We start from the raw sequence: 13996 nt of genomic DNA, 5'->3' as shown, positions 1-13996 counted from the left end.
GGATTCTTTGAACCTTCATGCTATCTGGTGAGTCAGTTTCCACCAGTTTTGATCAGAACAATTGTAATTAAGGATGTGTGATCAATGGAGGCTGTTGCATACTGCACACCTCAAAGTAAACAGTAGCAGTAAGATGGCAGATCACGCTGTTTACCTGCATGTTTTTGCAGGTATTTGGTTTTATCCCAAAACAAATATGGGCCAACTATCAGTCAGTACGTTTCTATGCACAGTGAAGTGGAGCTACAGTTATAGCTCGATGGGGCCATTTAGTTGGACCACTGTCCTTGTCCCAGTATACAAGCACTGGGGGAGCATCCATTTATTGATAAAGTATGTGCGACTCCTCCACATCAGGTGCAGAGATGCTCCCTTTCAGCTAGTTTCTATTGGACCTACTTCCTGTTGACCTATTACATCACATATCAAACAAGTTGTTGATAGCTTTGTCTAGTTTTGTTCTCTTCCCTTCTTCTTTTGTTTTTGTCGTCTTTCTTCTATAAATGTATGCTGTTTGACCTCTAGGTCAAAACCCGGCACAGTGATTATGGAGTATGTGCAGTTCAGGGCCAGTTGAGGTGTATACATGACAGAGTAAATCAACCTCCAACTGAATCAACTCCCAAATTATCTGTGTGTGTGTGTTACTCTGACTCCAAGAAACTCTACTTGGTACAATTTCAGTAGCACTAACATGTTTACATGTATTTTAAAAGTCCAGATTTAGTCGGACTAAAAATAATTTCACTGAACGAGCGTACTGAATGATACCACTGCATGCTCTTTTTTTTTCTCACTGAAAATCTCTTATTATTGTCCTCTCCATCCTGTTGTTCCAACCTGCTGAATATGACACATGCACTGATGTCTTTATGGCTTGCACTTCAGCGAAGAAAAAAAACTGCTGTTTTTTAACTTTTCAGGTTCTGCACAAATGTATTTTTGGTGGAAATGCTCTGAACAGTTCAAAATTAGCTGCTGGAACCAGAACAGAACCAGTTCCATGTTGGTGGATAAGGGGTATATGAGGACAGGACACTGGCATGATGCATTTTTTTCTTGCATTTAGCAGCTAGTTCCATTCTAAGAAAATGTTGGGAAGTCTCAGGTGGTCCTACTGTCCAACAGGGAGGAAGCCGCCTCTCTCTCTGCACACAGTGTTGCAGCATGTTTCAGCAGTTGGTGATCCAGCTGCTGTAGACTGATGGCTGACTTAGGCATCCTATAATCTTTCCTGCAGATCTCTGGTTTACCCAGAACTTACTCTCCAGACAAATAACTTCTTTTTGGAGTATGAATGTGACCTCCAGCTGTAGGTATCAGGGCTTAAACTCACGTAGTAGTACTTGAATGGATTATAGGTAGAAACCCGTGTAGTCCACAGACTGTAGGGATGATGGGTTTAAGTTGCCACTTTTAGACCTCGATCAATTTGAGGAAAAGTTACACTTTTAACAAGACTTGGAGAAAAAAAAGGAAGAAACAACCCCCCACCCTGTTACATGAACTTCCATAACAATTTCCACTGTTACTTATGGTGCTTTTTCTGCTCTTGTTTCTCTATATACTTATTTTTACAGTCTGTACAGTGTCAATGTACATGTCATCTATGTGGAGTGTGTATGTCAGAGTGAGTGAGCCGCCCATCACACACACAGCAACACTCATCACAGTCTCCTCACAAAGAAAAAAGGTTCATTTAGTCAAAGATGGACTGTGAGACTGAGTGTCGTCTGGACCTTTTGCGGTGTAAGTCAGTGTGTTCCAGGATGGTCCATTTGTCTGTGTGTGTGTGTGTGTGTGTGTGTGTGTGTGTGTGTGTGTGTGTGTCTCCATGGAGCATTCACAATCAGCCTTTCAGTTGTGCCACACAATGAATCAAACCTACAGCGAGACTGACAGTCATACATCAACATGTATGTGACCTACCATATTGAACTACAGTCAATCCAACATCCACGCAATCATACACACACACTCTCGTGCTGTAACAAAAACACACACACTGGTGCCTACAATACAATATCTTGAGAAGGCATTAAGGAAATCTCCTCAAATAAATAGAAATAAATTAAATCATATAAAAAGAATGGGTTAAAAAACATAGAAATTCTGTTAAATACAGCAAAATCTCAAATGAATCCAATAAACAACAGTACTTGCTCAGAGACAAAGACCATATGGATGCAAGAGACGGTACATTTTGTAAACAATGATGGACAGACAGACAAGCAGGTAGACACATTCACAAATCATTAGTGAGCAGAAAGGCCTGTCGGGGCTCGGTGGTGGTGGTGGATTTGTTCGGTGAGGTCCGGTGGGGTCCGGTGGGGTAGGAGGATGGGCCTTATTGGCAGTGCTGCTATCATCTCTTCCACTGTGTGTGTGGCTCATGGTTTCAGGAGGGCTGTGGTGACAGGACTGCACCAAATACTGTGGCAGAGTGGACACACGTGACCAGATTTCCTCAAGATTACCTAATGCTAATTACTGCTGTGAGATCAGTTCACGTTAGAAGCGAGGACAGGAGATCATCTGTCAGAGCCAGGGCGAGAGTCGCTGGTTGATTTTCTGTTAGCACACACTGTTCAGCCAATCAGGAGAAACTAGCGTGGCCTTCGTTTGTGTTCATTGAGTAAAACATGGACACCAAAATCCACCTGTGCTGTATTTAGCACTACGACTAACCAAAGTGTATGTGTAAAGCGAGAGGAAGAAGAAATATCGCATCTCCTTCATAAATGAAAAAATGAACTTGCAAGCAGAAAAAAATAAATAAATACTGCTGCTTACAATAATATGCTGCTTAATACACTCAGGGGACAGGGGTTGGTCTGCTACAGTCTGATGTGGTCTGGTTTGACCAGTAGGTTATGGTGGCTAATACTACCAGACTTTGATTTTCTGCATAATGGACCATTGAGTCAGTTTGATGACTTTATGAGTGTAGTCTGTTTTTGTTACTATCCCTGTTTTTCTGCAACCTCTACCAAAGGGTAGCCACTTTTGGCCGTGCTGAGTAAAACCATGCTGCAAAATGACAAATAAAGGACTGTCTAAATTAGAGGCCCAGTCTGGTTACCATGCTATTTATTTTTAAGGAAGTTATTTGGATGTATAAAACCAGGTTGTTGAATACCTGCTGGAGATAACTTTAGTTAGCTGCTTAGCTCACATGTACTTATACAAAAGTTTAAACTTTTGTCAGTATGGACATGCTACACACATGGTTAACTTGGTAAGTTTCTCTCAATTCAATCATCCAGTTCATCTGACAGCAAAGAGAGATGCAAAAAAGCATCTGTGTTTCCGTCTTTAGTTTTGTGTGAAAGGAATTAAAATCCCATCCCATATAGACGCCTGTCCCAAATATAAGCCTGTTACGTTTAGTAGTTTAAGCAAATAATCATTGAAGTTTTATGCAATGTAATTCTCCTCAATTATTTCCTTATGACCCTCCAGAATTGTATTGTGGTGTATTTTTGTGCAGAGACTCTGCTCTGTTTCCTGGCTTTTTCTTATTTTCTATGTCCTGTATGTTTAGGGGCATGTACCCCCACAGCACTCAGATGAGGTCTGGCTTTATAAAAAAGGTATCGACCAGGGGCCCGACCTTAAGCAGAACGCTTCCAAGAGACATAGCACAGAGAAAACGCAAAAATAGTGAGTCAAAACGCCAAATGAGACTGAATCTAGGGTTCATTGTTTTTACAAACAGTAAAATACAATACTGCAGAGTATACATTTACATTTTTAGAATATACTTATATTCCAAAACAGTCTATGCTAATATGTCTGGAGGATCAAACACACCTCGGGGGGATTTGGTGTCCATGTTGTCCTCAGTTTATAGCTTAGTGACCAACAGAGCAATCACCTTATCACTGTCTGCCTTTACAGCTGCACATGTTCAGGACAACAGAGTGAAGATAGACTGAAATGTTGTGTCGGTGGTTTCTGTCCCACAGTGACAGCACAGTTTGAGGCAAACAGGAGAGATTCTGCGTTGAGCTCTCAGCTTCCTCTAATCTGTGGCAGTGTGAAACATGGGCCATTTACATCTAGCAGGATCAATGTGATATAACAAAGCTGTGGTGGAGTGGTGCGGTTAGGATTTATATCTTGTGAAAATCTGGTGCTGAACCCTAAGAATGCATGGTGTGTGTGATGTACGTTTGAATGCGTCGTTCATCTGGGTGATGGATCTTGCGTTGATGGTATTATACACTGCAGGAGGTGGAATTCTGGGGCAAGACTTTGAATACAAGTGTGTGTGCATGTACTGATGTGCGTGTGTCTATTGTCTATTTGTGTATGTGTGTGTGTGTGTGTGTGTGTTTAAGCAGGGGGGAAACAAAGACAGCAATCAGTTCATATAAAACAAAGAAGTTGGATTTCAGATGACTGAGGTCCTTGACTGTGAGTGTGCCTGTGAAACTATCATGAATCCAACTGAATGATGAGATCCCTGCTAATTCCTTCACACTGGCTGTGTACACTGGATTATGTATGTGAAGGCACACACAGTACTGTTAGCGTATGAAAACCTTGAAACTCCAATAGTGGTGTTTTTCTCATGTCAATGTCATTAAAGAACTACATCTACTGAACTAGAAAATCAGCTGGTTCAACTCAAGATGTCAGTGGTCAAACTTGAAAACAAGGCAGTTTAGTTAGTTCCACAAAGTAAACATGTTGGAGAGGCAAGGTGTTCACCCAGCAGCGACAATGTGCATGTGTGATGTTCCTGTGCTGGGGGAGTGTGTGGAGCCTGTCAGGGAGGGGTTAAAGGGAGTGTAGGGGAGGCTTGGGGTAAAGTATGGATGGTGTGTGAGGTGTGTGTGTGTGTGTGTATGTGTGTGTATGTGTGTGTGTTTGTGCGTGTGTGTGGTGTGTGTGTGTGTGTGTGTGTGTGTGTGTGTGTGTGTGTGTGTGTGTGTGTGTGTGTGTGGTGGGGGGCTATAGGATCCCGTCCATGAAGCTGGTGTCCAGCCGCTGGATGAGCACCCGGATGAAGGACATCTCCTTGCGGGTGTTCTCAAAGATCACCCTGGGGTCGTCAGACTGGCAGCGCAGACAGTTGGGAGCCATGACCATGGCCAGATTGTTCACATCCATCTTGGTGATGGCCACGTTGGCAGGCTGGGCAAAGACCTGGACACACACAAAGTACAGCACAGTACCTTTAAACTTCAATGAATAGTCCACACTATTATTTGCTTTAACCACTGAACTCAACAGGCTGATATTTGGGACAGGTGTCTATATGGGACTTTTATTTCATTTAACACAAAAATGTTGCTCTGCAAAGATGGAAATACAATCAATGTTTATTTAAACCTCTTTTTCTTCTCTTGTTTACTACACTGATATTATTGTATTCTTTGCTGCTCTTTGTTTCAGTAAAAGAAACTGAATGAATAAATTGTAGAAAATCGATAATCCACTATCTCTAGCATACGATTCTCTAATCTAAAGCTGCCCATGTCTGCAGCATGTCCCTTTTGACAACAGTTTGAACATATTTATTTGTATGCACAATCTAAGCAGCTAACTAACATTAGCTCCAGCAGGTAGCCAAAGGACTAGTATAAAAATGAACTGCGTAACCAGACTGAGCTTCTGATTGAGACAGGCCTTTTGTGTGTGTTGCCACGCCTGGCTAGAAAAAGGGACTGGGACATTCTTATATTTAAAGAATTACTGTACTCTGAAGGCGCCTCAAGTCAGATTCAAGATATTTTACATTTTATTTTATTTGCTTTCTGTTGTAATGTTTAAGATGTTTAAGATTTTTATCTAAGCCCTTAGCTATTTGGTGAAGTCCATGCAAAGGAAATTCAGAGATTTCCTATAAAACACCTTATAATGGAAAAATGCTTGCTAGGCTAGACTCAGATGAAAATTGATAGGGACACCATCTGTTATTTTGATCACTCCTGCTAGTGGTAAGTTCTGTTCTGTGTTGTTTTTTTTTACAGTCATTTGGGTGAACTCATCCTTAAAATGTCTTAAACTGTGACAGTGAAACATATTACTGCATGTAGAGATGTTTGTTTGATTGACAAGAGAAGCCTGTCCCACCTCAGCACCAGTCAAAGGTCATGGCTTCATGTTGATATTTTTATAGTGTTAGCTTAACCAGCTACAATTATACAACAGTTAGTTCTGACCGAGCAATTTGATTGGTCGAGAGGTATTCCATGAGTGCTGATATAGGAGTACAACATCACTGGGACTGTTAACTTTTAACTCTGCATGTATCACTCCGCTTCACGGCCGTTCAAAATCCGTTAATTAGTGTAAGAGTGAAAGTGGGATATGTTTTAAAAGTGAGATATGTTTATAGTAGTATGGTGTAAGCACAGGTTCAAACAGCGAGTTGTCACTGTCCACATAGCTGTCAGTTGGTCAGGTTGAGATAGGAGAGAAGAAGAGAGGGGGGAGGGAGAGAGAGAGGAGTGGGGGGCGAGAAAGAAAGGACAGGAATTTTGAAGTGTGGCTTGAGCTGACTCTAAAAGTTATGAAGAACCAGGAGGGGGCAGCTGTGACGGGTGGGTTTTGGTAAACGTTTGTTCTGTGGGAGTAAACCAGCTGTTACAGATGTTACAAGGATGTGCAGTGAGACAGGGGCACACTCGTCTGACACTATCCACAGTCTGAGAGACACCGACACACACACACATGCTGTCTGAGACGAGGTGACGGAGATCACGGCAGTGAGCGGACTAACACTGCAGCAACGATCTGTCTGGTCACACTAACTCATCTGAATCTCACAAAGTGTCTGTTAACAGACTCTGATTTCACTGAAAACACAGAGATAGATGTTCATGATACTAAGCAGCTGCTTATCTTCGGCACTTGGCCTGTAGCCTTGTGCCTACGACGGAATCACAGCGGTGATGATATACCAGCACAACATCATTCTCTCTCGTGTGATATTGTTTAAATGATGTTAGTGTGGGGCTGTAACTTGGCTTCAGGATTTTATTTACTTTAGGATTAGTGTTGGCTGTGTTAAGTGTGTGTGTGTGTGTGTGTGTGTGTGTGTGTGTGTCTGTGTCTGTGTCTGTGTCTGTCTGTTTGTTACCTGTAGGAAGCGGATGAGGTAGCAGAGCACCAGTTTGTTGATGTGTGGTAGACCCAGCACCACATTGACAGCTGCCTCTGGGTTGTCATAGTGACTGATACACTCCTCATAGAACTCATGAGGGATCAGCGGCTCCTCCAGCTCCCTGTACCAGAGCTTCAGCAGAGATGCTACACACACACACACACACACACACACACACACACACACACACACACACACACACACACACACACACACACACACACACAGACAGACAGACAGACAGACAGCATGAGACCTCCATGAAAACACATTAAAAACAGCTGAATTAAACTGCACTGTGCTGCACCTTGTCTGGGCTACAGAGAGTTAATGTGGGGACTCAGTGAGTGTTTACCTGGGATGTGTGGGTCTTCCAGTCCTGTGGGGATTTTCCATTGATCCACTTGCAGCTTTAGCGCATTGACTTCATCTATGTCCCCTGGTACCCTGGAGGTCAAAGGTCACAGGCTGTTTAACCCTTTGAAAGCTGAGCAAATTGGCTTGATTTCTTTCAAAAACATGGGAAGGCAAATTAGTATCTTAACAAGAATTGGCCAAAAATTGGCCATAAATTAGTAAATAGTGAAAGGAAAATTACCTGATATTAGAAAAAAGAAAGTGAAGTACAAGTAAAGGAACAAACAAAAAAAAAATTATATTAAATTTAAGAAATATGTTTCATCTAATTTTAAATATATAACTATACCTGTAGTTTTCTTGATATTTTTCCCTAGAAATTTGATAATTTTCTAATGATTCTTTTTTTCCTAGCTCTTTTTTAAATTTTAATTTATATATTTATACATTTCTTTATTTTTTGATAATTATCAGGCTAACTTCTACATTTTTTAAATTTGCAGGACTTATCTGATTGTTTTTTCCCCTGTGTTTTTTTTTAATAAACTAAATGATTTTGCTCAAATGTCAAAGGTTTAATGCTTGTGAAATGCTTCAGAACACAGCACGAGAAGACTGCTATCAGAGAGTTAAACTTAAGCCCCTCATCTTTCCATGTCAGTCTCCTCTTCTGCTGTATCTGGTTTCTGATGATAATATCAGTGTTGTGTTTGCCCCCCATTGGCATAAGACTCTTTCAGATTGAAACTTATGATTCCAAAGTTTTGTTAGTAACTTTGTGGACCTCTGGGCAGCAGATGAACCTTGAGGAGCTACTTTAGAGAAACAGTAATTTACAGCTGAGTCACACGAAGCGCGGGCTGAGAGCATTCATCATTCATTTGTCCTCCACATTATGTTTTCTGTAAATGTCTGGTGCTTGTGCACACAGTGTGAATGCAGCACAAAGGCAGATCTAGCCAGGAACAACCAGAACTATTGTATAGAAAGACAACTACAGAATGCAAACAGTCATTTCTTTTCATCATCATCAAATCATTGATATACCTTACAGTCAGCATGTGATCAAACAAATAAAAATGATACTAAACAATTAGTAAAATAAGTTTTCATATGGTTACTTTGCATGTGTGAACACTGACATCTGATTTCAAAGACCTGCACTGTCTCCATCCTCTGCAGCCTTCTCTCCTCTCTGCTCTCTGCCCTCTGGCCCTGCCGCTCTCTGCTCTACTCACCTGAAGATACCTTCTGTCTGGTCTCCATTGAGACCCAGAACCTCCTCAGACAGTCGAGTCTGCACCCAGGGCAGCTGGCTGTCCGGGTACCGCTCCTTCTGCAGCGCCATCACTTCGTCCAGGGACGAGCCGAACATGGACGGACTGAAGATGGCGTTCCTGGCGTGCTTGATCTCCTCCAGACTGGGCTTCTGCAGACCCTGAACACACACACACACACACACACACACACACACACACACACACACACACAGGAGTCCTTGTTAATATAGAGAGGACAGTCAAATATTGAGACGTGAGTGAGAAAGACATGGCTCCATCCACAGGACCCTCGGCTCAGTGCTGTGCTGTCAGAGGTCAGCAGGTTAACACCACTCACACACTATGGAGTCCTAAAAGTGACAAATGACCTGTGTGTCAGTGACCTGCTGAGGTTCTGGCACTACACGCTACACAGGCTCTGAGCCAAACTGCTGCCTGCCAACACACACACACACACACACACACACACACACACACACACACTCGACACAAACATAGAATATAGTCACGTTACATTAAAATTCTAATCTAAACAAGCTTTACTGGCACGAATATTCAAGATAGAGTATTCATACAAATTATATATTTTTATGAAAATTATTTTTGGCGCTTATAGAAATACACAGACACACACACACATACATATATTTCATTAGCCTCTGAATGAACAAAGGACCAGGTACAATACAAATATTTATACATATATTTACACATGTATTTTGTGTGTAATTATTTATTGGTATGTATTTTGGAACATATTGTTCACGTGATTGGTCACAACTCATCACAAACGTATCTAAGATGACAATGAAGAGCTGTGTTGCTCAAAACATCACTTCTACTTTGTGCATTCAGTAAGTGATAACCGGAGCTCTGCAGTGTGCCAGCCACTTTTTGCCTTGTCATAATGTTGCATGTTGGACTCGTCGGTGTCACACTCCAACAACTGAGGATTAATGGTTATATGATCATGTTCCTTCTTTTAAAGGAAAAGTCTGGTGGTCTATATTTCTCAAACCAAACTCAAATCAGTAACCTACTGATCCTACAGACAAATACTGTGTGTGTAACAGACAGTGTGATATATCCGCCACTGAAAATAGTCCCCAAGAAAGGCACTATTTCTTCCTGTTTGAGAGACGTTTGGTAACACCTTAGTAATGGTCTGTTTTTGGAAAAAATGAAACAATGTTTTTAAAAAAATGAAACAATGTATTTGTGAGCTGGTTAAAATGTGTGTCTTCACTAGGAGCCAGTGGGCTTTAGCCACAGATGAAGTCGAGAAGTCAGAATGTCTTGAGAGACAGACTAACACATTGTTGGTTTGCTTTTTTCATGCGATTTATTTACAAAAGAAATAAAAAATCTTCATGGAAGTTATGTCTACAACTCTAGAACCTACAACCTACTTGAAAACAGTTTTTGTTTTGATTAATTTACTAATATACTAATATTAATTTATTTTTGTTTTTAGTGATGGTATACCTATATGGCTGACAACTGGGGCTGGAGTGTTGGAGCCAATTAAGTATTTTTCTTTAGTTTAATTTATGCATTGTCACCCCCTGCTGGTTAAGATATTGGATAGATGGTGACAGGATACTGAACACCTGATAAGAGGAAGTGAGGCCTTCAGCCACTGGAACTTTAGAATTGGTTGATATACTGATTCTTACACACAATGACTGAAGCTCAATGCTGTTTTTTAGCTTAAGTTATAAAGGCAATTGTTCCTAGCATATTTTTGTTGCTATAAATGACACAAAAATGAGTTTCTTTGTTATAATGTGTGTCTGAACCTCCCCTCCATCTATGCTCTGGCTGGTGACTTGTCAAAGGAACTACAAGCCTCCGTAGCATGCAGCCTGTGCTTTGGGGAAAATGAGTTTTGTTGTTATCAGCAGAAACAACATGAGTACAGAGCAGACACAGAGCTGCTTACCTTCTTGGCACCAGTCAGAGCAGCTTTTGTCAGTTTCCTGTAGCAGTATTTAGCATAGCTGCTGATGGCCACTCCTGAGGAAACAGAGAAAACAAGACAGCCACTGTTAGAGGGTTTTTCTTGAATTTGGACAATATAGTATAGTATGATGTTTTTTCATAATTTTGGTGCCTGATTTTGGTCAACATATACTATGACGTTTTTCCATGATGTTGTTCAACACAGTATAGTATGTTGTTAATTCATGATTTTGGATGACATTATATACTCTATTAAAGACATTTTTCAGGATTTTGGACGACGTACTATAGTATGTTTTTTTCATGTTTTTCGACGACATGCTATAGGATGACAATTTTTCATTAGTTTGGTCGACATGCTATACTACGACATTTTTCATGATTGCACACATATACAAGTCAGGCAATTAGAATTTGTTAATAAGTGTAGGGTTAGAGGTGAGGTAGTCTGCACACTTCAACAGCGCAGCAGATGAGTGGAGTTGTTGACACAAGTTTTTTCCATGTAACAGATCACCACTTAATTTAAAGTTCTTTACCACTGAGCCTGTCACACTCAGAGTTAGGTTGCAAGTTACAGATTATAACTCAGAGTAACAGACACATTTATGACTTCCTTTAGACTGACATTTGGCTAATTATTGCCTACGTAAAACACACACTTTATTGTCTTACTTGAGCAGATAAATATATTATTCCCAATAACTCATAGTAAGAGGTTCGCCTCAGTGTGAAAACAAGAGTAAATATGTTTTTGAGTTCATTCTTGAACGTGGCGACAGTACTGACAATATGATCTTAAAGTCAATAAACATTTTTCCCCTGCTAGTTGAGATTGTTTTATCAAATATGTAATTTGATATTTTGCTCTCATTTTAATAGGGTAAAATATCTTGAACATTTCATAACAGCAGAAATGACTAATGATGATGATGATATTCAGAGGCAGTGCCAGGTGATGTATGCTCAGGCAAACATTCTGTCATGTAAATTTGGTACGTGTTCAAATGAAGTGAAGATATCTTTTTTAGAGCATATTGTACACCACTTTATACTGCCCACTTGTGGTCTAAGTACAAAAAGACAACTTTACAGAGATTGCAGGTGGCTTATTATAACGCCGTGAGAATATTACTCCAGAGACATGGGTCGTGTAGTGCCAGTGAAATGTGTGTGGCTGCAGGAGTTAATACCCTCCAAGCTGTTTTAAGGAACCTCATGTATAAATTTATCTACCATCTTGGTGGCTCTGAGAATGAAATAATTGTAGCTCTATCCGACATAAAGTATAGCACAACACGTCACCAGCCTGTATGTGTATGTGATGTTTTGTCTTTTAAATTTTTTTATATGGACCCTGAGTCTGGAATAAAGGATTTATTGATTGATTGATTTTAATCCCTAAGAAATCAGTGTCAAAATTAACCCTTTGAAACCTGAGCAAACTGGTTGGATTTCTTTCAAAAACATGGAAAGAAGGCAATGAGCAACTTAGGGAGAAATGCCCCAAATATCGACAAGATATCAGTAAAGAGTGGAGAGAGAGAAAAAAACAAAAACAAAACAAAACAAAACAGGAAATGACCACAAAAAAGTGATAAAATAAAATAAAAATAATAAACAGAACTAAGAAAATTGAATAAGCTATACATTTTTTTCTGGAACTTCAATTATAATAATACTTTTCTGGAAATTTCCATGCACTTTTTGAATAATTTCCTAACTATTGTCTATTATTTAAACAAGGTTGTTTTTTCTTTGTCAGGTTATATTTTTTTGTCACCTTCTTGCAATTTTCAGGACACAATTGTTAAATGCCTTGTAAAAAATAAATGTGCTTAGGTTTCAAAGGTTTAATATACTGAGAAATACTAAGTATTTCTGATCAAATATAAATTGTTTCTATTATGCTTTTTTGTCATTGCTGAAATGCTATTTTCCTGTTTCACATGAACCTGTTTACATCAGGCGTGATCTCGCTCTCAGTGTGGCAACTATTGAGGAGAGTTCAGTGCTTCAATGAATAACCCTCACAACAACCCGTCCTCCTGAGTTTGTTTAAGCTCAAAACCGTTATTTAGTCCATGAAACAAGCTGAGTGAAGGAAACAAGAGTGGACAGGTCAGCTCCCTCCACCTGTGGGGGGCAGCAGAGCACTAAGACATGAAGGCAGAGAGCAGAAACAGGAACACTTATAAAATGCTCTGTGAGGCAGTTTATTAAAGACTGTCAGTGCTGATGTCTCTAACCGCGTCTCCTGCTCAGGGTCGGTGGTTGTGGGATGTAATTTTGCAGCTGCCTGTTGGCCTTCATGTTAAAATACTGAGCTTTCCATAGCAACTGATATTCTGCATGGGATTTGGGTTTACAGGTTATAGATTTTCTGTATAAAATAAGAGGAGTAACTGGTCTGAAGATGCATTTGTTGGATTGTATATCTGTATCAGTTTCTCTCTTATCTGATATTTCATCCTGGAGTTCCCCAAAGACTGTCCTGAGTGCAGGTCAGATCAATATCACCCCATTATAAACACCCCAACCAAAACGTTCACTGAGATTGCGGTACACTGAGAACTTTCATTGGATTAAAGAATAATCAGCAGCTGTGGTCAAGCAGCAACCTTTGTCATATAAGAGTGGTTGAGATTAAGCAGCTGAAAAGCCAAAACTGTCCAGATATCCTCTGCAAACTAAAACTGCCATTACTATACGCCCCCACGAACCAGCAGAGTTTCAGTCACAGTTAAAATTCCTCATAAGGCCATGACAGCTGACATGGCTTCAGATGTTGCTGCAGAGAAGTTACACGTTCTTAAACATGGATGCTTCACACACACTTCTTCCCCCTGCAGCACAGAAGATATCTACAATCAGCACAGTTTACAGATCAGAGTCACCAGTTCAGAACCTGACCAAATGTCTCCCCTTCTGTTCCTGAGGTTTGATAAATAATGGCCAGAAAAGTGTTTTTGTAGAACATTATGTTATCACAGTGAAGATGACCTTTGACCTTTTGGATATAACATAGAAATGAAAACTTCATTTTTATCCTATCTGACATTTGTGTGAAATGTTCTGAATAACGTATGAGTTATGGCCCAAAACTGTAAAATCTCAGTGACCTTGACCTTTGACCCTTGAACAACCAATTTCTATTCGGCTCACAATCAAGTTCAAGTGATTGTATGCCAAATTTTAAGAAAGTCCCTCAAGGTGTTCCTGCGATATCACACACAATGTCTCAATGACCTTGACCTTTGACATTTGAAATTTCATCAAG

General features: G+C 40.2%; 1 protein-coding gene across 1 annotated transcript in view; it reads right to left on the bottom strand.

Annotated features, from left to right (window-relative positions):
- Nucleotides 1-2009: 2009 nt before the first annotated feature.
- arhgap39 (Rho GTPase activating protein 39) overlaps nucleotides 2010-13996 on the bottom strand; it is a 124333-nt gene continuing 112346 nt past the window's right edge. Inside the window, exons 7-11 of the mRNA XM_042512818.2 lie at nucleotides 10697-10770; nucleotides 8713-8912; nucleotides 7473-7564; nucleotides 7094-7263; nucleotides 2010-5154 (exon numbers count right to left, since the gene is read on the bottom strand). Coding sequence (XP_042368752.1) covers nucleotides 4960-5154; nucleotides 7094-7263; nucleotides 7473-7564; nucleotides 8713-8912; nucleotides 10697-10770 — 731 coding nt within the window. The 3' untranslated portion in view covers nucleotides 2010-4959. The remainder of the gene's footprint in view (nucleotides 5155-7093; nucleotides 7264-7472; nucleotides 7565-8712; nucleotides 8913-10696; nucleotides 10771-13996) is intronic.

Source organism: Plectropomus leopardus, chromosome 5 (assembly GCF_026936395.1).
Source record: "Plectropomus leopardus strain MGB_pleo_1.0 chromosome 5, ASM2693639v1, whole genome shotgun sequence".
NCBI lineage: Eukaryota > Metazoa > Chordata > Actinopteri > Perciformes > Serranidae > Plectropomus > Plectropomus leopardus.
The sequence above is the reverse complement of the archived record's forward strand: the minus strand, read 5'-3'. Positions and strand labels throughout refer to the sequence as shown.